General features: G+C 41.7%; 1 protein-coding gene across 7 annotated transcripts in view; it reads left to right on the forward strand.

The window, feature by feature from the left end:
- Window positions 1-26,417, forward strand: part of srrm3 (serine/arginine repetitive matrix 3) — a 156,273-nt gene that overhangs the window by 42,514 nt on the left and 87,342 nt on the right. For all 7 annotated transcript variants that reach the window (XR_004416087.1, XM_033045959.1, XM_033045961.1 and 4 more), the window contains one exon: window positions 8,734-8,835. Coding sequence is in view for 6 of the 7 variants with exons in the window: in XM_033045959.1 (XP_032901850.1) it covers window positions 8,734-8,835 (102 nt within the window). In the remaining variant the exon portion in view is untranslated. The remainder of the gene's footprint in view (window positions 1-8,733; window positions 8,836-26,417) is intronic.

A 26,417-nucleotide genomic window follows, 5' to 3' on the forward strand; every position in this document is an offset into this window, starting at 1 on the left:
GTGACAGATTTTGAGACATATTTTAAATTGTGATGAGGTGCAGGTTCCAAAAGCAGCTAAAATTGTCTTCACAACAATTATTGCATCTTATATTTTTATAGCATCTTTAAAATATCAAACAAAAATCCCAAGGCATTTAAAATTAAATAATTAAAATATAATTTGATATCAGTCAACATAAAAGGGAAAATATTTTCATTTGACACCATAGAGTCATACAGTACATTTATTAGGCCCTATCAGCCCAATGAGTCCATGCCAACCAAGATACCCATCTGGTGTCAGACACCAGTGCCAGAACAGTCAGTTCGGCTACCTGCCAATCACTATGCAATGCAAGCACATAAACTTGCTTTTACAAAACATATATTATAAATGTCAATACTTAGATAAATGCTAAGATACTGAACAGCTAATGAGATGTTTCTACAGCGTGTTCATGATTGAAATACATGCTGTAAGAATCCAAAAACGGTAATGTGATAAAACATATATTGATCAATCTTTAGAAGTTCAGGAAATCATTGGGTTAGTTCAAGAAAGTAGCACTGAGGTAGAAGATCATGCTTGGTCTTATTGAATGTCTAAACAGAAATGTTATCCCATGAAGCTATTAAAAAAATAATTCAACAAGTTATTTTTGAAAGATCTGAGAGACAGGAGAAAATTGAGCTATTGACAGCTGTGATGATAGGGAGATAGGCTTTTGAGAAAATTTAGAAATTACCGGTGCTGAAGAGTGGGTTATCTAAATTAATCCAACTGTGTAAAATTTTGGTTGGGCCACATATGTAGTATTGTGTGAATTTCTGGTCACTGCATTACAGGAAGGATGTGGAAGCTTTGGAGAGGATGCAGAAGAGGTTCACGGTGTTGCCTGGACTAGAGAGTATTAACAGTAAAGAGAAATTGGACAAACTGAGTGGAGACCTGAAAGAAGTTTATAATATTATGAAGGGCATAGATAGGGTAGATAGTCAGAGTCTTTAGCTCAGCTTGGAAATTTCAAGTACAAGGATGCTTAGATTTAAGATCAGAAGAGGCAGGGGGGGGGGGGGGGGGGGGTTCAAAGGAAATTTGTAAGGCGTTTTTTTTACAAAGAAAGAGATGTGCTAGAACACGCTGCTGGAGATGGCGGTGGAAAGTGATACACTAATGGTATTTAACAGGCTTTTAGTTAGGCACATAGACATGCAGGGTATGGAGGGTAGGTTGGTGAGGTTAGATTAATATGACATCATAATCAGAAGAAATCGTGGAGTTTAAGGGTGTAATCCTGTGTGTGTTGTCCTTTGTTCTATTTAAACCAGCACCCAGTCACTTTTGCACCAGTTTTTTTTTTCTCCGTAGAAGAGTACACAATGTGAGCCTGAAAACAATTAATTAGATAGAAAAAAGTGCAAGTGAACCACAGCTTCAGCTGGATGGACTGTTTGGGTCCCTTGAAAGTTAGAAGGAAGCAGATGAATTAACTGATGTAGCTCTCCTATGGGTGTCGAGAAAGCGCATAAGATGGGCAGAGGTGATGATGCTATCTTAAACATGTATAAATTGACTTTATGGCTCACATCTGCCGCATTTAAAGGACCTGGAAACCCCGATCTAGGCATGCCACTGGACCCAGAAAGGTTGCCACTCCCACCTCTCAGTGTGCATTTAGCATAGTGACAGGCAATCGAGTGGAGAAACAATGATAATGGTGTTACAGCACCATAAATCATAGCCTCAGCAAGGTGACTACATACAGCAATGAAAAGTTTTTGTTCTGCCTTCAGATTTTAAGCTCAGTCAGCCAGAATGAATAAATGTAGCTATCAAATAATTTTTTATTTCAGAGGAATAAACAAATATTAAAATATTCCATGACATGAAAGGAGTGCAGTCTCTTTTATTATGTCTTAAATGTAAACAATTGTTAATCACAGGTACACAAAAATGCTGGAGAAACTCAGCGGGTGCAGCAGCATCTATGGAGCGAAGGAAATAGGTGACGTTTCGGGCCGAAACCCTTCTTCAGAAGCACATTTATTGTGTCTAAATTTCTTAGAACATGTGCTCCTAAATTCCAGATTTCTCCTGGAATTAAAGCCATCAAACTAATCACAATTGTTAATCACATATTGTATTTCATTGTCTGTATCATTTGACATTACATTGATATGAATCTGGTCATATATAATATGTAATATGGAGGATCATTACCACAGCATAGTCTTCCGAGAACATTTTACAATTATACAAATATTCTGGTGACCACATATCAAGAAATCAAGAAGATTGAGGGGGGATCTTATAGAAACTTACAAAATTCTTAAGGGGTTGGACAGGCTAGAAGCAGGAAGATTGTTCCCGATGTTGGGGAAGTACAGAACAAGGGGTCACAGTTTAAGGATAAGGGGGACTGAGATGAGGAAAACATTTTTCACACAGAGAATGGTGAATCTCTGGAATTCTCTGCCACAGAATGTATTTGAGGCCAGTTCATTGGCTATATTTAAGAGGGAGTTAGATGTGGCCCTTGTGGCTAAAGGGATCAGGAGGTATGGAGAGAAGGCAGGTACAGGATACTGAGTTGGATGATCAGCCATGATCATATTGAATGGCGGTGCAGGCGCGAAGGGCCGAATGGCCTACTCCTGCACCTATTTTCTATGTTTCTATGTTTCTATCAAGTATATAAAGATTTTTGCATTAGAGAAAAACAGTTTTGCAGTTTTGTACGTTAAATGATTTCAGTAAAAGAATTGTTCCTAGTGTGTACAATAGTGCTAAAGTCTAAAGTCTAAATATACTGAACCCCGAATCAATTTAACTTCAGTTAAAACTGGTCCTATGATGGCATCCATTGGTCTTTGCAACATTACTGCTCATCTTTCTTAAACACCATTCCTGTTCCACATATAGACAAACATACTTTGGTGACCAACTTTTGATTGCAACATGCGCCTTAATTTAGTTCAACAAAGAAACTGACAAGTTACTAAAGACCTTGGGAACCAGGAAAATGTGTATAACATTGCTACACCACTTACTCACAGCCACTTGCTGTGATAAACTTTGAGTGTCTCAGAAGCATATTTATTGTGTCTAAATTTCATAGAACATGTGCTCCTAAATTCCAGATTTCTCCTGGAATTAAAGCCATCAAACTAATCAGAAAATTGTTATGCTCAAACTGTAATATTAATTATTTTGTGCAAATTCTGCAATTTAAGAGCAACTCATTTCACTTAACTATTGATTATAAACAACATACAGAAATAACAAGATTAATGACAAGGCCAAGCACAAGTCTCAATACAGTTGTTGGAGGCCAGGGAAGGTTATGTTTAAAAAGAAATACATGATCAATGCATGTACATGATTTACTGTGCAAACTAATGAAGCCAGTGTGGCCCAGATTTCCCTCACAGCTCAAGTAACAAACCCCCAACATCAGTCTGAAGAGGGGTCTCGACCCAAACGTCACCCATTCCTTCTCTCCAGAGATGCTGCCTGTCCCACTGGGTTACTCCAGCGTTTCGTGTCAAACTCTACCGAGAGTTCAGTGAAATTATTACTTTTTGTTAGGAGAAAGGTCACCAATCTTACATATCAGCAATGAAAATAGCAAATAATGGATCTAGTCAGCAGGTCAGGCCACATCTGCAGGAAGAGAAATAGAGTTGACATTTCAGAAAGAAAACCCTTTATCAGAACTGAGAAAGAGAGTCGTTCATCTCTTTTCCAGTTCTGACAAAGAGTATTGCACCTAAAACATAAAATCTGTTTCACTCCTGGCAATTGCTGCCTGATCTGATAAGTATTTCTAGCATTTTCTGTTTTCATTTTAGAATTGGTAGTTTTTTTTTAAATTTTCACTCTATTTCTATGTAACTAAAACCTAATGTACTAAATAAATGTGACAGCAAGTCAGCACAATCTTTCTTTGGTATGAGTATTAGATTTATGGTTTCAATATTTTTGATGTTTACCCCTGTACCAGTAAATATCAAACAAAGGGATAGCTTTTGAGTAATGCTGCCTCGTTGACAAATTTGATGAGATCAAACAGATAAAATTATATTTTTCAACAGATTAAAAGGTTTTCATTAGGTCATAAGTGATAGGAGCAGAATTAGGCCATTCTGCCCATCAATATCTGCCATTCCATCATGGCTGATCAATATATCCCTCCTAACCCCATTCTCCTGCCTTCTCCCTATAACTCCTGATACAAGTACTAATCAAGAATTTATCTATCTCTGCCTTAATAGTATCAATTAACAGCCTCTGTGGCAAAGAATTCCACAGATTCATCACCATCACAAAGAAACTCCTCCTCATCCCCTTCCTAAAGCAACATCCTTTAATTCAGAGGCTGACCTCTAGTCCTAGACTCTCCCACTAATGAAACATCCTCTCCATATCCACTCCACTTTCACTATTCATGGCATTAAAAATTACAAACATTTGTGTCTGAGTATTATCATATACCTATTAAAAGTCTGATCTTGGATGTGTATTTATTAGTGTGTGTGTGTGTGTGTTTGTTCGTGTGTAATCACATCTACTCGAAGAAAATGACGTGGTAATGGTAACATCTTTACATATTCTGGTAGAGATTTCCCCCCTGGAGTCCGAAAGCTACTTATCTGCAAATTTCAGGCTTTATTTCTCGACTTATTACTGAAAAATGTTTTAAGATATTTTTAATTTAAAATGGTTTTTACTGTTAAAAATCATTCCTCACGGCTCCCAACACACTTCGATACAAAGTTGCAAGGCAGGAACACTGGCAGCAACACTCTGAACGTCATCTCACAGCAAGTGCACCCGACATTTGCAACAATGTTGCCATCATAGCTCCTGGCGGGACAGGAGGGGGAGTGTCAATTGGTATTGCAATTGGGGATGGGGATTTTATTTTTTAACTCCAGTGCTAGGGGAGGCTCACGAGCTATGATCTTTGCTGAGGAGTGCTTGAATCTTAACTTCGACAACGGGTTGAGTTGGAGGACAACGCCTCCCGTGGGGGAGCAGCACTTGGTCTAGTATTAAATACATTTATTTTTGTTCTGTGCAACAGTAATCATAGATAATAAACAAACAAGTCATGCAGCACCTGTGGAGGCAGAGGATGATCGATGTTTCAAAAGAGATCTGGCATTGGGACTGAAAGTGTAGAGGGAGGAGATCTAGCATAAATAGATGAGAGGGAAGGGTGAGGCAATAGCAGACAAGCAACAAGGGAAATGGAGATCCTACTAGCCTTCACATCCAGAACATCGTCCTTTGTCATTTCCCATCAGCTGCACCATCTTCCCCTCCCCGCCATTTTCCTATTTCCGCAAGGACTAATTTCTCAGTGACTCTGGGTTCACGGAAATGTTCAGGAGGGTATAACAGGAGCAGCACCGGGCATTCCTCAGCCTAGTGAAAGAACAAGATTACTTACATGTCAAACATAAATAGCATGTCATGGGGACATGTAAGTTCTCTCCAAGCCACACAATATCCTGACTTGGAAATGTGTTGCTGTTCCTTTACAATCCACAAGTCGAAATCCTGGAACTCTTTCCCTAACAGTATTCTCAGTATATCCATCCACACCTCATTGACTGCACCACTTCCTGAAGGCAACTCACCACCACCTTCTCAAGGGAAATTAGAGATGGTAATCACATGCTGGCACAGCCTGTGAAGCCCACATTCATTGCATGAATTAAAACGCATTAAAGAAATGGCCTTGCCGACCTGATTTAAAACCTTATGTCCTTTCATATACACTTGTTTCTTTGCTTCACCAAAATCTATTTACAGAATTATCTATCTCACTGGGTAATCTTATTTTCTTAAGCTCTTGCCTTTTTATAATGGATTTCTGTATTTAGTTAAATTGGCGACTGTTGACGTCATTGTGAAACAAGGTTTATGTCCCACTTGGTTTGTAGTTTTTGCTGATATTCTGATTGATGCTGCAAGGAAGGGAAGCTCCATTAATTGTCAAGTGGCCAATACCTAGAAAGGCCGGCCATTCATCATACTTGATTTTATTATTCACTGTCTGAGTGTCACTGGCTCAGCTATAGAAACATAGAAACAGAGAAAATGGGTGCAGGAGGAGGCCATTCGACCCTTCGAGCCAGCACCACCATTCAATATGATCAGGACTGCTCATCCTAAATCAGTACCCCATTCCTGCTTTCTCGCCATATCCCTTGATTCCGTTAGCCCTCAAAGCTATATCTAACTCGCTCTTGAATACATCCAGTGAATTAGCCTCCATTGCCTTCTGTGGCAGGGAATTCCACAGATTCACAACTCTCTGGGTGAAAAGGTTTTTCCTCATCTCAGTCCTAAATGGCCTACCCCTTATTCTTAAACTATGCTTTCTTATTTTGAGGTTTGTTACCACTGGTTTTCTTGCTTGTCCATTTTGAAGTGCAGTTAGAGTCAAGTTGATAGTGTCATGGCCAATTTACTGACAGCAGTTTATACATTTTTTCATCTTTTTTAAATATTCAAATTCCAATAAACGACTGTCCACTATTCTGTTATAGCTGTGTTCTGGGCTTGGCTGTCATTATTATTGACAGGATTAGAGCTAGGGTTAGCATTAAAGTACTTGCTAAAGTACTTGCTCCAAGTACCAACATACCAAAATAATTAAACCATCACAAATGATATATTTAGTCATAGAATCACAGCATGAAAACAGCTCTTTCGGCCCAATTTGCCCATGTCAACCAAGATGCCCCATCTACACTAGGCCCACATCCCACTAAAGTTTTCCTATCCAAATGTCTTTAAAATGTTGTGATAGTACCCGCCTCAACTACCTCCTCCGACAGTTTGTTCCACATACCCAGCGACCTTTGTGTAGAAAAGTTGCTCCTCAAGTTTCTATTAAATCTTACCACTCCCTCTTTCACCTTAAAACTTTGTCCCCTGGTTCTTGATTTCCCTACTCTGAGTAAAATACTCTGTGCATCTACCCTACCTATTCCTTTCATGATCTTGTACACCTCTCATCTTCCTGTGCTCCGAGGAATAAAATCCAAGCTTGCCTAATCTTTCCTTCCAGCTCAGGCCCTCAAGTCCCGGCAGCATCCTCGTAAATCTTCTCTGCACTCTTTCCAGCTTAACAAGATCTTTCCTGCAGCAGCGTGACCAAAACTGAAGACAATACTCCAAATGTGGCCTCACCAATTGAATAGATTGTTCTCACCATATAAAGGGCTTACAAAAAAATGTATCTTAAATATCTATTTTCCTCCTCTACACCTTATGCATCACAGTTGTTTATTTCTTCCTGGCTGTTGGCATGGTGACAACAGCCAGGATTTTCTGGGTGATTTATTTCCCTAAAGATAAAGTTGCAAGTCTATGATAAATCTCACACATATAATTTAAGAACTAGAGTTGGAAATTGGTGATGCAGAAACATGATTTGAAAATAACAATTATGGAGCTGGAATTAGTTGTGGTTCTTAATCTTGTCTTGGTGCACGTATGTTGTTATCAGTCATAATTATTGTCATTTACATAAAGTAAATATTAGTTGAGTTGGTTTTAATTTTCAATGCCCTGGAGGACAGTTTAAATGCAGAGAATGTGGAGCAAAACGGGTACATAACAGATCAGCATGTCATATCCAATCCAACAAATGCTTTTCATTAAGGGCATAGAATATTATGTGACATTTAAAATAAGTAGAAAAAAATGAAATTCTTACCTTTGCAAACCTTTTTCTTGATGTGTCATAAAGCAGTTAATTTGAAAAATATTTAATTGGTCATCAAATATTTTCATTGGGGCTTTCCTGGTTCCTATGCTCTTTCTAATATACCGGGCCCCTGATTTCTTTACTCCCTCTTCATTGACTGAAGACCACGTTCACACAGATTCTCTTCACTCATCTGGGACCCTATTCCCACTCTATTTCTCCACTAATCAGCATCCCTTTCTAGTGCTCCTTTTCCACTCACCCTGGCCTCAGTTTCCATAGTCCCCTACCACTAACCTGGGCCCTCGTTCACACACCTCGTTTCTACTAACTGGGGCCCCCAGTTCCTATGTTTCCTTAGTATCCATTACCCATTCAATGCACCAGGAACCTGACTCCCATGCAGTTGCAGTAGGAGACCTGGTTCATTAGAAAATTTATTATCATACTGTGTTGTGTCTGGAAAATAAGTGAGATAAAAAGAATATTAAGGTATTCCAGGATTATCAGATTTTTTCTGTACATGGAACAATCTTTGTTTCAGTTTTACTAAGGCCGACTCTCGCATTGATTTTTCCAGTCTACCTACAACTACATTGGCACTTTTTCCTCAACTCAAATCGAGCATGAAAATCTCATCATTTTGGCTGCCAATTTTCACCGTGTCCTTATCTCACACCGTCCATCCCTGACTCTTCCACCTCAGAATGCATAAAACAGGAGAGGAAGCAAGTTACACTCAATCACAATAATTTCATTCATCTTCCAAAATGATCAAGTGAACATCATTTGGTCCCTTGAGGACTCCATGATATTTTCTCTCTATTCTCCATCTCATAGTCCATTCCATGTGTTGACCATTCCTTGCATGAACAATAATTTCATAGCAACTAATACTAGATTTTTTTGCCTTTGCACCCATGTTCAGTCTCTATGCTCTTGAATGCAAACATCATTTTGTCTGTTCTTCCAATTTGTTGACTGTCTTGCTTACTCACAAAGTCAATCTCCTATTGCTGCTTCAGGTACACCCAGGAAGAAATTCGGCAGAAGGTTGGGACCTTCCGACAAATGTTGATGGAGAAGGAAGGGGTATTAACTAAGGAGAACCCACAGGAACGTCATGTGTAAGTGTGCACTGTTTTGTTAAATTATCGAGTATTTATTTAAACTATAAGAAACTGAATTGTATCTTCATTGTATATTCCCTGTGTATAGATTAATTGATGAAATATTGTGGGAGAAACAGTTTCCTCTGTGGTGAATGCAGTGGCTGGGCAGAGACCAGAATTAGTGGGTATAATCTTAATATTATAGCTGTGTCATTAACAGTGAAGACCATCTTCTAACATAGGGCAGCAGACATCTGGGCCTCTTTTCCCCAAATATGCAATTGAGTTTAGGTCCATTGAAAAATTAAAATAAGTGGATTTTCTTTATGCGGGGTCATAGTTTTAGTATTAAATTGAGTAAATGAAGAAACAGATCAGCCATGATCCATTTGTATGACAAGGCAGGCTTGAAGGGCTGAAGGACCCTCTCCTATTCCTGAGAATGAAGACAGGTTTTGCCTTTTTTAAATTGCTTTTCTACGCAGATGCATTTTTCTCATGGACAACTGTTAAGGGCCTGTCTCACTTGGGCGACCTAATTGGCGAGTACAGAAGAGTTTTAAAAAATGACGTGTTGAAGACTTCCTTCGACTATGTAGAAGCTCCTTCGACCTCCTTCGACTATGTTACGACTAGCTACGACTAACTTCAGAAAAATTGGACACTAAATAGTGGAAAGTGAAGACGACCTCCTTCGATCTCCTTCGACCTCCCTTCGACCTCCTTCGACTATGATGAAGACTATCTACGACTACCTTCGACTACCTTCGACTACCTTCGACTACATTCGACTACCCTCGATTACCTACGATTAACATGCCGACCTACTACGACCTATTACGACTATACCTACAAGTAAAAAAAGTTGATTTTTTCCATGGCAAACCTTTTTTACTCGCGGGCATTTTTTATCATATTGAAAAAAATGTCGCAACTTAGCTGAGGCCTCGAGTACGCGGAGACCACTCTCGAGCATGATGGAGAGTTACAAAGACTTCCTACAACCTCGTTACTATCATGCTGCGAGTATGAGTCAAGGGAAAACTCGCCAGAACTCACGGATTAGGTAGCACAAGTGGGACAGGCCCTTAACACTCCTTCATGCACATTCCTCACTGTGATGGAAGGCGAAATAAAGTTAAAGTCCTTCCTTTTGTTCTTCCTCGGTCGGGGGCCTTGAGCCCTCCATTGACGGGACAGTCTTGACTCCCGTAGCCGCCGGCGTTCGGGCCCTCCGCATCGACGCGATCAGCTCCCGCATCGGGTGATGTCGGCTCCCCTGCGCCGGGCGATCGCAACCTCACGTCGGGGCTGGTCGAACCTTCTGCGGCGTTGGAGCTCCTGGCAAGCCTCTCCCGAGACTGCGAGCCCTTGATGGTAAATCCGCAGGTTGCGGTGGGAGTGATCCCAGGCAAGGGATCCGCTACGATGTTAAGTCTGCGCCCCGCGGTGGGGCTCACAACAGGCTAAGGAGGCCTCCAGCTCCATCGATGGTAGGCCGCAGAGCCCGGAGAATGTGATCCGAAAATTGATCGCATCTCCGGGAAGGTAAGAACTTGAAAAAAAGTTTCCCCTGATCCCCTCTCCCCCTCCCCCCACATAAAACAAACCAAAGTACATTAAAACAAACTCTTAATAAACGCTAAAAATACCAAAAAGATGAAAATACGAACATTGCCGGCAGGGCTGCTATCTCCCCGGTGGTCGAAGGGAGGTCGAAGGAGATCGAAGGAGGTCGTCTTCACTCTCCACTATTCGGTGACCAATTTTCCCGAAGATAGTCGTAGCTAGTCGTAGCTAGTCTTCAACATAGTCAATGGAGGTCGGAGGAAGTGTTCTACATAGTCGAAGGAGGTCTTCAACATATCATTTTTTTAAACTCTTCTATACTCGCCAATTAAGTCGCCCAAGTGGGACAGCCCCTTTAGAAAAACCACTGAGCATTTTCAACTACAATCTCCCTTTCTGACTTATCAAGTGCTAAAGATGTGTTGAAAATGTATTTCCTCTTTTTTTAATTGTTCAGCTGTGGTGATAGATCAGATAAGGATTTTTAATGTTTTAATTGTTATGAAGTATGGATTTATCTGCAAGGCACACATTTATTAATGGGATTATTTACATTTGAAATTTCGAATATAAATATATCATATCAATGAAGTTTGTAATTTATGCCCATAAATGCAAACTGCTCTTCAGCTTATATAATTATGTAAAAGTTTTACATAAATTTTCCACATGTAGTAATTAAATCCTCATTCATATTCTTGTTGGGTATCATAATACAATCTCCTCAGGCTAGATTCATGTTTCTTTTTTTTTAACATTAAGCAAGAACAGATTGACCATATTTTGAAAACTACATTAAGGAGAAATACATTTACTCAGATTATCTTCTCTTCATGAGATCATGTGATAGGAGCAGAATTAGGCCATTCAGCCCATCACGTCCACTCCGTGACTCAATCATGGCTGATCTATCACTCCCTCCTAATCCCATTCTTCCTACCTTCTCTCCATAACCTCTGACACCTGTACTAATTAAGAATCTATCTATCTCTGCCTTAAAAATATCCATCAATTTGACCTCCACAGACTTCCGTGACAATGAATTTCACAAATTCATCACCTTCTGACAAGAAATTCCTCTTCATCTCTTTCCTAAAGGAATGTCTTTTAATTCTGAGGCTATGACCTCTGGTCCGAGTCTCTCCCACTCGTGGAAACATCCTCTCCACATCCACTCTATCCAGGCCTTTCCCTATTCGGTAAATTTCTATGAGGTGCCCTTTCATCCTTCTAAACTCCAACGAGTAGAGGCCCAGTGCCGTTAAACGCTCACCATATGTAACCCACTCATTCCTGGGAGACACCTTTCTGTGTCTCCCTCTCCCCGGCTCTCAGTCTGAAGAAGGGTCTCAACCCAAAAGGTCACCCATTCCTTCCATCCAGAGATGCTGCCTGTCCCGCTGAGTCACTCCAGCATATTGTGTTGATCTCAGCATTACATCCCTGAATTCTCTTCTCGGCAATCACTGTTCTTTGTAACAATCTGCCCCCCTAACTTTACTCCAGTTACTCTATTCTTGTTCAGATATGGTGATGGAATGGTGGTGAGGTAATCCTGATAATTGATTAACAAACCTGAGACGTGTTCAAAATCCCGACATGGCAACAGTACACTTTTAATTTAGCTACTCTTGAACTTAAGAAAACGAATGATAACCACAAAGCTAACAAATGCTGCAATTACAAATTATTCACTAATGTCCTTCCTGAAAGCCGTCTGCCCTATTCCTTACTCAGTCTGCCCTATATGTGTTTCCAGACCTACACCAATGAAGTCATCTCCTAAATGTCCTCTGAAGTGTCCAAGCAAGCCACTCCATGTCACATTACATGTGAGAAGGAACTGCAGATGCTGGTTTAAACCAAAGATAGACACAAAAAGCTGAGTAACTCAGCGGGACAGGCAGTATCTCTGGAGAGAAGGAATGGGTGATGTTTCAGTAGCTCTACCACTACACCACCATGCAGCCCTAAAGTTAAACCACAACAGGCCGTACATAGTAAATGGGAGGGTCCTGGAGAGTATTGTAGAACAGGAAGACCTAGGGGTATAAGTATATAGTTTCTGAAAGCAACAGGTGGATAGGGTAGTGAAGACATTTGGCACACTTGCTTTCATTGGTCAGAGCATTGAATAATAAGTTGGGATGGTATGTTACACACACTTGGAATATTGTGTACACCTGAGCTGTAAATAACTGATACTGATACAAGAAGCACAAAATTGTCATTCTCCTAGTTCCACAACCTTTATCTCACAGTACCAAAACAAAAAGATTAGCTAAGTTCTCTTTCCACAGCATCCTAGAATACAATTCAGTGCAAGAACTACTTAGGGAACCAATGCAGAAAAACCTTTCCTTTTCCTTTTTTCATTAATACATGTTTGGAAACCTATAACAATAACAATGTACATCTGGAAAAATATGAAATAGGGATTAACTGATTTACGTTTGAACAAATTCTATGAAATACTTGCTTTCATGCTGTATTTACCATGTCTGATTCCATTTAAAATTCTGCTGGACATTAAACAAGCTCCTGAACACTTTTATACGATCAACTTTTATAAATTGAAATTATGTGGAAACACTTTCTCTGAGATTGCAAATCAATTTTTTGTGCTTTTCCAGGGGCTGTTTTTTTCACGCTGCTTTCCCATTTGACATAAGCCCGACTTGAATAATTATTTTGAAAAATACTTAAAGAAAGATGGAGTATTTTCCATTAAACAAAATAAAATTATCTATTATTTATTTGTATTCAAATCTTTGGAAACTAACAATGCATTGCTAACTGATTTATCATAACTTAATTATTATTGAGTTATCACTTAATGAATCACTGACTACTAGTTACATGTTATAATAATTATTATTTATATTATATAGGCTGTAAGTAATAGGTATCCTAAATGGAAGTAATAGGTATCCTAAATGGAAGTAATTAAATTGAAAGCAAATTAAAACAATGTGAATTTTCAGGCAGGAACCAAACCAAAATGTAGTGTTTTCTTGAGGTGCAGTCTGGCCCAAGAAGTAGATAGGTGTCAATATTTGCAATGGTTCCATTTCTTTCTACAATCTATAGGCTTTTAGTATCAGGCTTGAAACTTCCCAAGGTATTTCAATAAGGATGGTGACACATTTCCAAGACAAGATGTTATGTAACTTGGAGCGGACCTTGCTTGTTGTGAATTCTTATGTATTCACAGACCTTGATCTAGGTGGCAGATGTCACGGAAATGACGTTGAGAAATCTGTAATAAGTTGGTGTAATATATGGTACATGTATTATAGGTTGTAGCAACTTTCTACTAATTACAGTATACCTCGCATGACTGGTCAGTATGATAGGCATGGGGCGTTTATTCAGCAAAAAAACATAGAAACATAGAAAATAGGTGCAGGAGTAGGCCATTCGGCCCTTCGAGCCTGCACCGCCATTCAATATGATCATGGCTAATCATCCAACTCAGTATCCTGTACCTGCCTTCTCTCCATACCCCCTGATACCTTTAGCCAAAAGGGCCACATCTAACTCTTAAATATAGCCAATGAACTGGCCTCAACTACCTTCTGTGGCAGAGAATTCCAGAGATTCACCACTTTCTGTGTGAAAAATATTTTTCTCATCTCGGTCCTAAAAGATTTCCCCCTTATCCTTAAACTGTGAGCCCTTGTTCTGGACTTCCCCAACACCGGGAACAATCTTCCTGCATCTAGCCTGTCCAATCCCTTAAGAATTTTGTAAGTTTCTATAAGATCCCCCCCTCAATCTTCTAAATTCTAAATTCTAGCGAGTACAAATTACTATCTCCTGATGTGCTATACAATAGGCCTCAGGAACAGAAGATCATATTCAATCTCTGCAATCCTGTCATGTTTAATCACAAATAGTGATCAGAACTGAACAACTTTTGGGAAGACGAGGCTCCATGAACATCGGTGATAGCAGAGAAAAGCACATCAGAGCAAAAAATCATGGCTGGAGCATTTGTGTCTATACCACCCAGGAGTTCTGAATGAACAATGCGCCTAGACCTCTGGCTGAGATCCCCACCGTTACAGGAGCCAGATCTCACTCATAATATTAAGACACATATGAGAGCAGAGAAGATAGCAAAATCTGTATGACCAGACAATATCAGAGAAGTAAAACTGAAGATATCTACTCCAGAATTAACCATGTTTCAGACCAAACTATTCCAAACTGTACAACAATAACACTGGCATCTACCTAACAATGTGGAATATGTGTAATAACAGGTACTGTATGTCCTCATGATAAGAACCTCAACCAATTCAATTGGGCCATTTGTTGACCCAGCAACATAATAGCAATCATCTGCAGAGCGATGAAGCAGCATTGTAAAAATGCAACACAGGAAACCATATGGCCCATTCTAGCTCAGAAATGCTGATCAAAAAGGAGCAATTTTAAAGCATTTTCTTGCACAGGGAAGCAGGTTACTTTTATCTACTGGGACCCTAATCATTTTACATACCTCAATCTTCCCTATGCATCCTCTGTTCCAAACATTCTAAGTTATTAAACTATTTCTTATGGCTACAATTTTCCAGTTCTGGCAATGTCCTCAAACCTCTGCGTCTCCTCCATTGCATTCATATCTTTTTTATAACCTGCTGTTCACAATATATTCCAGATATGGTTTAACGTGTTTAATGTTGACAATGTTGACAAATAGCACTCACTCACCAGTAATATGTCCACCAATATACAATTTGATTTCATTTATGCCACTCCACTGCAGATCTCGTATAGTCTTGCTCCAAACTTAGACAAAGCACTGAAGCCCTTTTGACAGAATGTGGCATCAAGTACGCCAAGTAAAATTAAGCCAGTGGAGAAACTCTAGTTTTGGTTATCTGGTTATCATCTTAGCCGCTTTACCTTCTGTCCATCATTTGGTCAAACATGGGGATGTTTATTGCTGATTCAATAGCGTTCAGTTCTATTCACAATTCCATTGGAAATCTAATAGTTTACTCTCACATGCAGCAAAATTCAGGCTTGGGCCAATAAATAGCAAATAACATTCCTGTTGCACAAGGCACAGGCTATGATCATCTCTAATAAGAGACCATCTACGCACCTCCACTAGATAATCAGTTGTATTACTGTATTATTGTCAACTTCCCTCATTGGTGACATGTTGCGCATTATCATTGATCAGACACTGGACAAACACATATAATTATTATGCCTTCAAGAGAAGGCTGGATGATGGTATACGGTAACATTAAAACAGGAAAGAACTCAGTGGGTTAAGCAGGATCTGTGGAGGGAAATGGGTAGTTGGCATTTTGCGTTGAGACCCTTCATCTAGAATAGAAGAGAAGGAGCTACTATCTGGGTGGCAAAAGCTAGCAACTGATAGGTAGATACAAGTGACGAGGGGTTGATTGACAGTCAGGTGGGGGAGGGAAGGATAGAGATAGCAACCAAGGCTGGGAGGTGATAAGTGGAGAGCCAAAGGATGCAGTTTCTAGAATCTGAAAAGAAGGAAAAGTGAAACATGGAACTGAATAGAGAGGGTTAGTCGCGGATGGGAACAATTGAGGGGAGGGGTGGGAGTGGGGCAGGAGGGATCTGGTGGGAGGAGTGTGTGGAGAGAAGGAAGCAGGGTGAATGGGGAGCCTTGGGGGAAGGTGACAAGAAAGGTGTGTGTGAGAGGACTACAGTAGATAGGAAGAGAGAGAAAGGGACGGAGGGAATACGGGTTACCTGAAATTGGAGAATTCTGTATTTATGCTGTTGGGTTGTAGAGTATGCAGAGTATGAGGTGCAGTTCCTCTAGTTTGCATTTGGCATCACCTTAGCATTGGGGGCGGCCAATGACAGACATGTCGGTATGGGTATGGGAAAGGGAATTCTAATGGGTTGCAACCAGGTGATCGAGGTGGCCACAGTGGATAGAGTGCAGGTGCTTGGCAGTGGCCAACCCATACAGTGAAATAAGCTGTTCAAGAAGGAACTGCAGATGCTGGAAGATCGAAGGTACACAAAATTGCTGGAGAAACTCAGCGGGTGCAGCAGCATCTATGGAGCGAAGGAAATAGGCGACGTTTCGGGCCGAAACCCTTCTTCAGACCCTTTGGTCATCTTTGAGATTATGCATTCAGTAAAAGTTCTGCCTGTCCATATAGTAACTATAAAAAAATCTACGTCAATATTTGAACAAAACCAGGGACATTCTTTCCAATGTGTAGGAAGGAACTGCAGATTCAGGTTTAAATTGAAGATAGACACAAAAAGCTAGAGCAACGCAGCGAATCAGGCAGCATCTCTGGAGAAAAGAAATGGGTGACATTTTGGGTCAAGATTGAAGAAGTCTGAAGAAGGGTTTCGGCCCGAAACGTCGCCTATTTCCTTCGCTCCATAGATGCTGCTTTACCCGCTGAGTTTCTCCAGTGAAATAAGCTGTTCCACCATCAATAGAGTAAAAGTCAGCACTGTGATGGAATGCAGTTTTACTTTGATGACTGCAACTCCAGTAGCATTTAAGAAATTCAATTCTATCCAGGACAAAGCACCCAATGCAAAGGTAGTCACCTCTTCCATGCATCAAAAGTGCTGTGTGTGCAATCTGACAAACAGCAATGCACTATGACTATTTCAGTGGTAGCCACATATCCCATCACGTCTAATACCACATATTGCCAAGAGCAGCAGAAACATAGAAATATCACTATCTGCAAGTTCTTTCCAAGTCACACATCAATACATACTTTGAATACAAAACCATTGTTATTTCATCAACCTCCTGGCATTGCCTGTCTGGTGTCATTGTGGGAGTTCCTATTCCATATGGACAGTAGCTGTTCAAGGTAATGGCTCAGTAAAAGCTTCTGAAGAGTAAGGAAAGAAGAGCAATAAATGTTGGCCTAAATAGAAGTGCAAACACCCTGAGAATTAATTATAAAAAAATACAAACTGAAGATATGCTTCATTGCAGCTCTGAGTCATGGTTCAAGCCATACCTTAGCTATTTAAATACATAATATGGGCTGACTGCAACACATTATTGAGGAAATGCTGAACTTTGGAAGGGTCATCTTTGAGATTATGCATTCAGTAAAAGTTCTGCCTGTCCATATAGTAATTATAAAAAAATCTACGTCAATGTTTGAACAAAACCAGGGACATTCTTTTCAATGTGTAGGAAGGAACTGCAGATTCAGGTTTAAATTGAAGATAGACACAAAAAGCTAGAGCAACGCAGCGAATCAGGCAGCATCTCTGGAGAAAAGAAATGGGTGACATTTTGGGTCAAGATTGAAGAAGTCTGAAGAAGGGTCTCGACCCGAAACATCACCCATTTCTTTTCTCCAGTCGATATTCCTCCCAATGTTCATGTTGTATTTAATCTTTAGTCAAAATTACTGAAACAGGTTATCTCAATTTTCAATGTGTGGGACATTGCTTTATCCAAATTGCATTTTCTACATTGAAAGTCTTCATTGGATGCAGAGTCCAGGTTCTGAAAGGTGCAGTTTGTAAGTTAATTCACTTTATTTTCTTCCAGAAGTAGAGACGACTTAGATATTCGATGATCTGCAATAATAAACAATGTAAATGTGTCAGCAGAATTTCAACTATGTATGAACTCGCATGATCCAGAATATTAAATACCCAGCCTGAAAACTCATTATTATTAAGATCCTGAAAATGAAAACCTTTTTATCAATGTAATAGAATTCCAGATGCCAGGTTATGATGTGAGAATTATTCGAAGCATAGCTAATGAAGAATAATAAGGGGAGAAATTTACAGATTTTTTTGTAATTAAGTTTTCAACAACGATCTGCACTGAACCAGAACTTAATTAGTTGAAAATACTAGGCCTTTGAGACGAGAACAATGGCAACATTGAAGATGGTAGGAGAGAAGACATTGTGATTAACTGGTTGAATAATTAATCAATATCATAAATTAAATTGCTTGATCCTTTGGGTGCATTTTATTAATGCTTTCTTGTGACCTTATCTAAGGGTTTTTTTTGTAGTTGCTTTCTCACTTTTGGTTATCATAAAAGCCTGGCCAATTAACTTTATTGGATTTAATACTTGAATGTGAATATTTGGGTATTGGAGAGATTATTTCCTGTTTTTAGTACACAGTACATGTAAAAAATTGATATTTCCTAATTGTTCAAATTGCAATTAATTGCTATAATATATGACAGCTAGAGCCATTAATCTTTAATATTCTAGAAATTGGCTAGTTGGAGGCTGTGGTCCACTGACAAAGGTTTTTGAGACTAGCCTATTGTGTACTTTTGTACATAATATTATGGACACAAGAGTATAAAAGCAGGAAAAGCCCACTCAATCCCTCAAGTCTGTCTGTTTGTCAGTGACGATGGCTGATCCACTCCAGGTGTCTTGTCCTCTTCTGTGCCAGTTCCTCAAAGCCCTCAATTCCTGTCCTCTCAAAAATATATCCACTGTCTCTTTAAATATCTCCAATGATCTAGTCTCTATGAACTTTTAGGGTAGAGAATTCCAGAGATTCACTACCCTCTGTGAGAAGAAATTGATGAAACATACTGAGTTTGAACAATTTTATCATTACATTCAGCAAAATGTTGACATGCGTTGTTTTGTTGAATATTTGGGCTGGTGTAAATAAACCTATTGCTGCGCTTAATAATTTTTTTTATTTGGATCAAGTTATCGACCTTTTTATGGGGAATAATAATTGGAAATAAAAATGGCCTGTGGAAATTGTGCTTCAGAATCCTCCTCCAAACCATGTATTATAAAATCACATTTCAGTAATCATTATTGCATAACCTGGGATTTTTTTGTGAAAATTTACCTCTTACCAACTGTAGCATTGAAGTTTATATATAAAAAAGCTAAGCCTCAAAGGAAGTTATTGGATAAGTTGCCTATGTTTGGCAATGATCTGAGCATTTACACAGCGAATTAAAGAGCAGAAAGAATTATTTAATCTTTCATATCGATGCCACTCTCCATTTAAGCCCAATCCCTTGCTGTATCCCCATTCTGTTTCCCCAATATTCTTTTAAAAGAATCACTATCCTTTGAAGTAATGCATTACATCATAACTATTTCCTTTAAAATAAAGTTCAAATAAAATTGTAAAGCATTAGCACTGGCAAGGAGTAAGCCTGCTTATTGTTTGACTTAATCTAGGCTATTCATGAACTTATCCATAATTTTGTAGTTCAGAGTAAATACAAACCCCATTAAGTGACTTTAATAAGGAGAAAAAAAAAAATGTATCAACACAAGAAAAGTATACGGAGATTGCTGTCAGTGGCATGAAAATGAAAGTCCTGGATAGCTATAACACGGTGGGGGTTGCGAGGGAAAGATAGATGGATCAGCATGATTGAATGGCAGAGTAGACTTGATGGGCCGAATGGACTAATTCTGCTCCTCGAATTAATGAACTTTGAACATGAACTCTGAATCAAGATGAACAATTCAGTGAATTGTTGAACAAATTGATATTGTCAGATGTGCTGCTTACCAGACACATCTTAAAATGAACACCATCTGCCCTCTCAGGCATGGAGGCATGGAAGCATGGAAGAGCAGTATCCAAAAATGTGCAGTACTTTATTGGCAGTGAAACACTTTGTGCAGTAGTTATTTAGACTGCAGTAGTTACTTACAATGAGCTTAGTTAACCACAAATGCATATTTCCATCAACTGGCGTAAAATACCAGGTGTCTTCTAAGGGGTTTCTGTGAAGTGCCCTGTGAAGTTGACTTAGTTCAACAGTCAAAAATGATTCTGAGGTCCAGGTGCTTCAATCTGAGGAGATGTTCTATTTTTTTAAATATTTAAGAGAGGGATTTAACTCCATTGTTTTATTTTAATATTTAAGAGAAGGCCTTTAAATCAGAACTGTGGTTTGAACTAAGGAACCAAATGACTTTGACCACCTTTGAAACATTCTTTGAAAAGAAAGAAGATCATTGCAAAGCAGATAGGATTCTAGGCCACGTTAACAAAATTCAAAAAGATGATACATGGTGCTGTGAAAAAACACAAGCGTATTCATATAATTCTGATCAAAATGTAAGTGCTGTACTCCCAGGCCACAGTGACAAATGAACATGTTTTGGATCCATATGCAGTTATTTCTTTGTGTCTAAAAAATCATTCTTACCAATTGTCATTTTTCATCTTCTGCTTATCAGCAGTGTTTTGCTAACCTGGAATTTCAGTTCCATGGCTCTCTTTGCTTCATTGCCTGTGCTAAGAACTCCACCGTGTGGTGAATTGTATTGTCCTGCAAGTGTTTTATAGGTGGAGTCCTTCAATACAGGGTGCAAATACTGCTGAGAAAATGCTATAAAGCATCTGCATAAAACAGCTCTTCTGTAATACTACCTACTTTGTGAGCATTGCAGAACTATTATGTTAGAAATAGATTGAGAGAAGCAAATGCCTTTTGATAAATAAGATGAACCTTTTCCACATCAGTTGCACGTACAGTAAAATACTGATAATCATATTATCTGATTGTTAACAAATTCTGATAGTTTGGCAGTGGTTCACCAGCTCCCTTTAACACTCCAGGTCCTTGGTTCACAAGCTCCTTTTAATGCGTCGGGGTCCAGGATCCTGTACTCTTTTCAACACGCTGGAACCCTGGTTCCCATGATCCTTCTAAACAGGTTGGGACTTAAGTGTCCACACTTTCTTCAACACATTGGGGCTCTAGTTCCTGTGCTTACTTGAAGCTCCGTTAAGGGCCTGTCCCACTGTGGCGACCTAATTTGCGAGTTTAGAAGAGTTTGCACTCGCCACAAACTCGCTGCATGGTTGACACGTGGACCTAGGAGGTCCTGTAACTCTCCTCCGTGCTCTAGAGAAGTTCCCGCATACTCGCGGCCTCAGTTTGGTCGAGGAAAAATTTTCAGTATGCTGAAAATCTTTCCGCAAGTAAAAATTGGTCAGCATGGTTCTTTTGAACTCGTAGTGCAGTAGTGGTGGGGTCGCTATGTAGTTATAGGCAGTCGTGGAAACCGTAGGCAATCTCCTTTGCTGACCGGGCCTTTTAATTGGCTCATTGGAGTTTTCAGAACCAAGGAAAACCGACCGGTAATGTTAAATGCCCGCTAAACTTTATTAAAAGTTGACTGGCTTCTTAAAAGTGTCTCTACTCCTTCTCCCCCCCTTCTCTCCCCTTCTCTCCCCTTCTCCCCTCTCCCTACTCTCTAAAGGACTTACCGTACACTGTGCCAGCCGTCTTTTACCTTCCTGTTCATCGCGGGTGTGAATTTCAGACAGCGCTCCCCCGCTTTCCCTGGCCCCCGCCTTTGCGACGTGTTTTTTTGTGTGGGTGCTGATGGTCGATCCAGCTCGCGGTTTCATCGCTGACGGTCGATCCGGCTCGAGGTTTTTCAGGCGAGTGCACTCGAGCTTGAAGGTCGAAGACAGTTGCTGAAAAGTTGTGTAAGTGGGACAGGCCCTTTAGTTTGTTAAAACAAATATGATGCCACTGGAAAATCTGCCACTCCGACATGTCCTGAACATGTCAGATTAACATAGCTTGATTGTATATAAAAGCGCTAGCAAACTGCAGATGCATCTTGCAAATATCATTAGGCTTCTTCAATGAAAAGTTAAACAGTTTCATATTTTAGGTTGGTAACAGGAACACATTCAGTTGGCTGATGTTTATTGAGAACTGCTCGGTTTTCAACATTATTATCCCCTCCAAATTTATGACGAAGGTTCAAGACCTGGGCCTCTATAGCTCTCTTTGCAATTGGATCCTTGACTTCCTCATTTACAGACCTCAGTCAGTGTGGATCAGTAACAACATCTCCTCCATCATTGGCCATCAGCACAGGTGCACTCAAGACTGGATGCTTAGCTCCCTGCTCTGCTCTCTTTATACGCGTGATTGTGGTAAGCACTACTCCATTGCCATCTATAAATGTACCAATGACACTGCTGTTGTGGCGGAATCACAGGTTACAATGAGTCAGCATGAGTACAGGCGAGCGATAGAACATCTCGTTGAGTGTTGCCATAATGACAACTTCTCGCTCAGTGTCAACAAAACTAAGGAACTAATCATTGATTTCAGAAAGGGGATATCATGACACCGTGCACCAGTTTTCATTGTTGGTTTGATGGTGGAGAGAGTTAGCAGCTTAACATTCAAGTATTAACATATCAGATGACCTGTCCTGATGCCCAGCAAATAGATGAAATCACCAAGAGAGCATCAACGTCACTATTTTCTTGGATTTTTAAAGAGATTTGGCACATCAACGAAGACTTTAGCAAACCACTACAGATGTACTGTGGAAAGTATCCTGACTGGTTGCATCATGGCTTGGTATAGAAATTCCAATGCACAACAATACAACAGGCTGCAGAGAGTGGTACTTAGCCTGGTTCATCACGGATGAAGACTTCCCCACCATTGAAAGTACCTACAAGAAGTGCTGCCTCATGAAGGTGACATCGATCATCAAGAATTCAGATTCAGATTCAGATTCAGATTCAATTTTAATTGTCATTGTCAGTGTACAGTACAGAGACAACGAAATGCATTTAGCATCTCCCTGGAAGAGCGACATAGCAAATGATTTAAATAAATAATAATAAGTGATAATAAGTGTCCGGGGGGTGGGGGGGTGATTGGCAGTCACCGAGGTACGTTGTTGAGTAGAGTGACAGCCGCCGGGAAGAAGCTGTTCCTGGACCTGCTGGTTCGGCAACGGAGAGACCTGTAGCGCCTCCCGGATGGTAGGAGGGTAAACAGTCCATGGTTGGGGTGAGAGCAGTCCTTGGCGATGCTGAGCGCCCTCCGCAGACAACGCTTGCTTTGGACAGACTCAATGGAGGGGAGCGAGGAACCGGTGATGCGTTGGGCAATTTTCACCACCCTCTGCAATGCCTTCCGGTCGGAGACAGAGCAGTTGCCATACCATACTGTGATGCAGTTGGTAAGGATGCTCTCGATGGTGCAGCGGTAGAAGTTCACCAGGATCTGAGGAGACAGATGGACCTTCTTCAGTCTCCTCAGGAAGAAGAGACGCTGGTGAGCCTTCTTGATCAGAGTTGAGGTATTGTGGGTCCAAGAGAGGTCATCGGAGATGTTGACTCCCAGGAACCTGAAGCTAGAAACACATTCCACCTCCGTCCCATTAATGTGGATGGGGGTGTGCGTGCCGCTCCTGGACTTCCTGAGGTCTACAATGAGCTCCTTGGTCTTCTTGGAGTTAAGGGCCAGGTTGTTGTCAGCGCACCATGCTGCTAAGTGCTGGACCTCCTCCCTGTAGGCCGACTCATCGTTGTTGCTGATGAGGCCAATCACCGTTGTATCATCTGCATACTTGATGATGGTGTTAGTACCATGTACAGGTGTGCAGTCATAGGTGAAGAGGGAGTAGAGGAGGGGGCTCAGCACACAGCCCTGTGGAACGCCGGTGTTCAGGGTGAGGGTTGAAGAGGTGTGCTTGTCTAACCTAACAGACTGGGGTCTGTTGGTTAGAAAGTCCAGTATCCAGTTGCAGAGGGAGGGGTCGATGCCCAGGGTATCGAGTTTGGTGATCAGTTTTGATGGTATAATGGTGTTGAATGCTGAGCTGTAATCGATGAACAGCATTCTTACGTAAGTGTCTCTGTTGTCGAGGTGGGAGAGGGCGGAGTGAAGTGCCGTTGAGATGGCATCCTCCGTACTCCTATTCTTGCGGTAGGCAAACTGATAGGGATCCAGTGTGGGGGGTAGGAAGCTTTTGAGGTGTGCCAGGACCAGCCTCTCGAAGCACTTGGTGATGATGGGGGTAAGTGCAACTGGGCGGAAGTCGTTGAGGATTGCCGCAGTGGAGTGTTTTGGCACTGGCACGATGGAGGTGGTTTTAAGGCACGTGGGGACAACTGCTTGGGCAAGTGACAGGTTGAAGATGTCAGTCCAGACGTCTGTCAGCTGCGCAGCACAGGCCCTGAGCACGCGCCCGGGGATGCCGTCAGGGCCAGCAGCTTTACGTGCATTAGTCCTACTCAGTGCCACGAATACGTCGTAGGGGGTGAGTGTGAGGGGTTGGTGATCGGCAGGTAGCACAGCCTTGATGGCTGTCTCTAGATTGTCCCTGTCGAAGCGGCCATAGAAGTGGTTAAGCTCCTCAAGGAAGGAGGCGTCGCTGGATGTGGGGGTGGTGTTGGAGGGTCTGTAGTCCGTGATGGCCTGGATGCCTTGCCACATGCGTCGGGGGTCGGAGTTGTTGTTGAAGTGCTCCTCAATCCTGAGCTTATGGCAGTGCTTGGCCTTCTTGATGCCCCTCTTCAGGTTAGCCCTGGCTGAACTGTAGGCTCGAGCATCGCCTGACCTGAAAGCAGTGTCCCGTGCTTTCAGCAGTAGCCTGACCTCGCTGTTCATCCATGGCTTCTGATTCGGGAATATGGTCACCTGTTTGAGGGAGGTGACACTATTGATGGTGGAGTTTATAAAGTCCAGAACAGAGGAAGTGTAGGAATCAATGTCCGTGTGGGAGTCAAGGGTGGCCTGGGCTGCAAACGCCTTCCAGTCAGTGATTCCAAAACACTGCTGAAGTGTGAAGTCCGCTTCCTCTGACCAGACTTTAACTGTCCTCACAGTTGGTTTAACCCGTCTGATGAGTGGGGAGTACTTAGGGAGCAGGAACAATGAGACGTGATCAGACTGACCAAGGTGGGGGAGGGGGATGGCTTTGTAAGCTTCAGCCATGTTGGTGTAGACTTTGTCCAGTGTCTTGTCTACTCTAGTGGGGAAGGAGACATGTTGGTGGAATTTGGGGAGTATAGTCTTTAGGTTAGAGTGATTGAAGTCACCCGCAACAATGAAGGCTGCCTCGGGGTTGTGCGTCTGTTGATTGCTAATGGCAGTATGCAGCTCTTTCATTGCAAGCTTGGCATTAACATCAGGAGGGATATAGTCTGCAGTCACAACAGTGGAGGTGAACTCTCTGGGCAGATAGAACGGTCTGCATCTAACCAAGAGGAACTCAAGGTTAGCTGAGCAGTGACTCTCGATGATGGTGGAGTCCGTGCACCATGCTTTGTTTACATAAATGCACAGACCCCCACCTCTGGTCTTACCGGAGTCTGATGTCCTGTCCGCTCGGAGTAAATGACGCCCCGATAGCTGGATGGCGCTGTCAGGAACGTCAGTGTTGAGCCAAGTTTCCGTGAAGATCAGGATGTTGCAGTCCTTGATCCAGCTGTGGGAGGTGATCCTTAGCCGGAGTTCGTCCATTTTGTTTGCCAGTGAGCGCACGTTGGCGAGGAAAAGGCTAGGAATCGCTACCCTGTGTGGGGCTAGCTCTAACCTGGCCTTTAACCCACCTCTGCGTCCCCGGCGGTGCTTTCGTACGCGTCGCCGTCTGTTGGTGCTTCCGGTCGGCCGAGCTGGCTTGGTGCGCGCTGGTTTTCTGCCGCTCCGTTGCTCCGCGTCTCCGTGACTCCGCAGGCGTTCTTCAGCCCCGCGGCTCTGCTGATGGTCTCCAGCCCCGGGGCTTACCTGGCGTTCTCCAGCCCAGCGGGTCGGGTGGCGGTCTCCAGCTCCGCGGTGTTCTCCAGCTCCACGGGTCGGGTGGTGTTCTCCAGCTGCGAGGGTCAGGTGAGCTCCACGGGTCGGGTAGCGTTCTCCAGCTCCACGGGTCGGGTAGCGTTCTCCAGCTCCACGGGTCGGGTAGCGTTCTCCAGCTCCACGGGTCGGGTAGCGTTCTCCAGCTCCACGGGTCGGGTAGCGTTCTCCAGCTCCACGGGTCGGGTAGCGTTCTCCAGCTCCACGGGTCGGGTAGCGTTCTCCAGCTCCATGGGTCGGGTAGCGTTCTCCAGCTCCACGGGTCGGGTAGAGGAATTCCCACCCCTCTCACTGCTTCCATCGGACAGAAGCTACGGGAGCCTCTTGAACTTCTGCATGGACTTGTTATTTTTTCTAATTGCGTTTTCACAAATGTCATTTTTTTCAAAGTATTCAAAGGTTTTTATTAGTCACATTCACATACACCGAGGTGTAATGA

The sequence above is a fragment of the Amblyraja radiata genome, chromosome 28 (assembly GCF_010909765.2).
Source record: "Amblyraja radiata isolate CabotCenter1 chromosome 28, sAmbRad1.1.pri, whole genome shotgun sequence".
Taxonomy (NCBI): Eukaryota; Metazoa; Chordata; class Chondrichthyes; order Rajiformes; family Rajidae; genus Amblyraja; species Amblyraja radiata.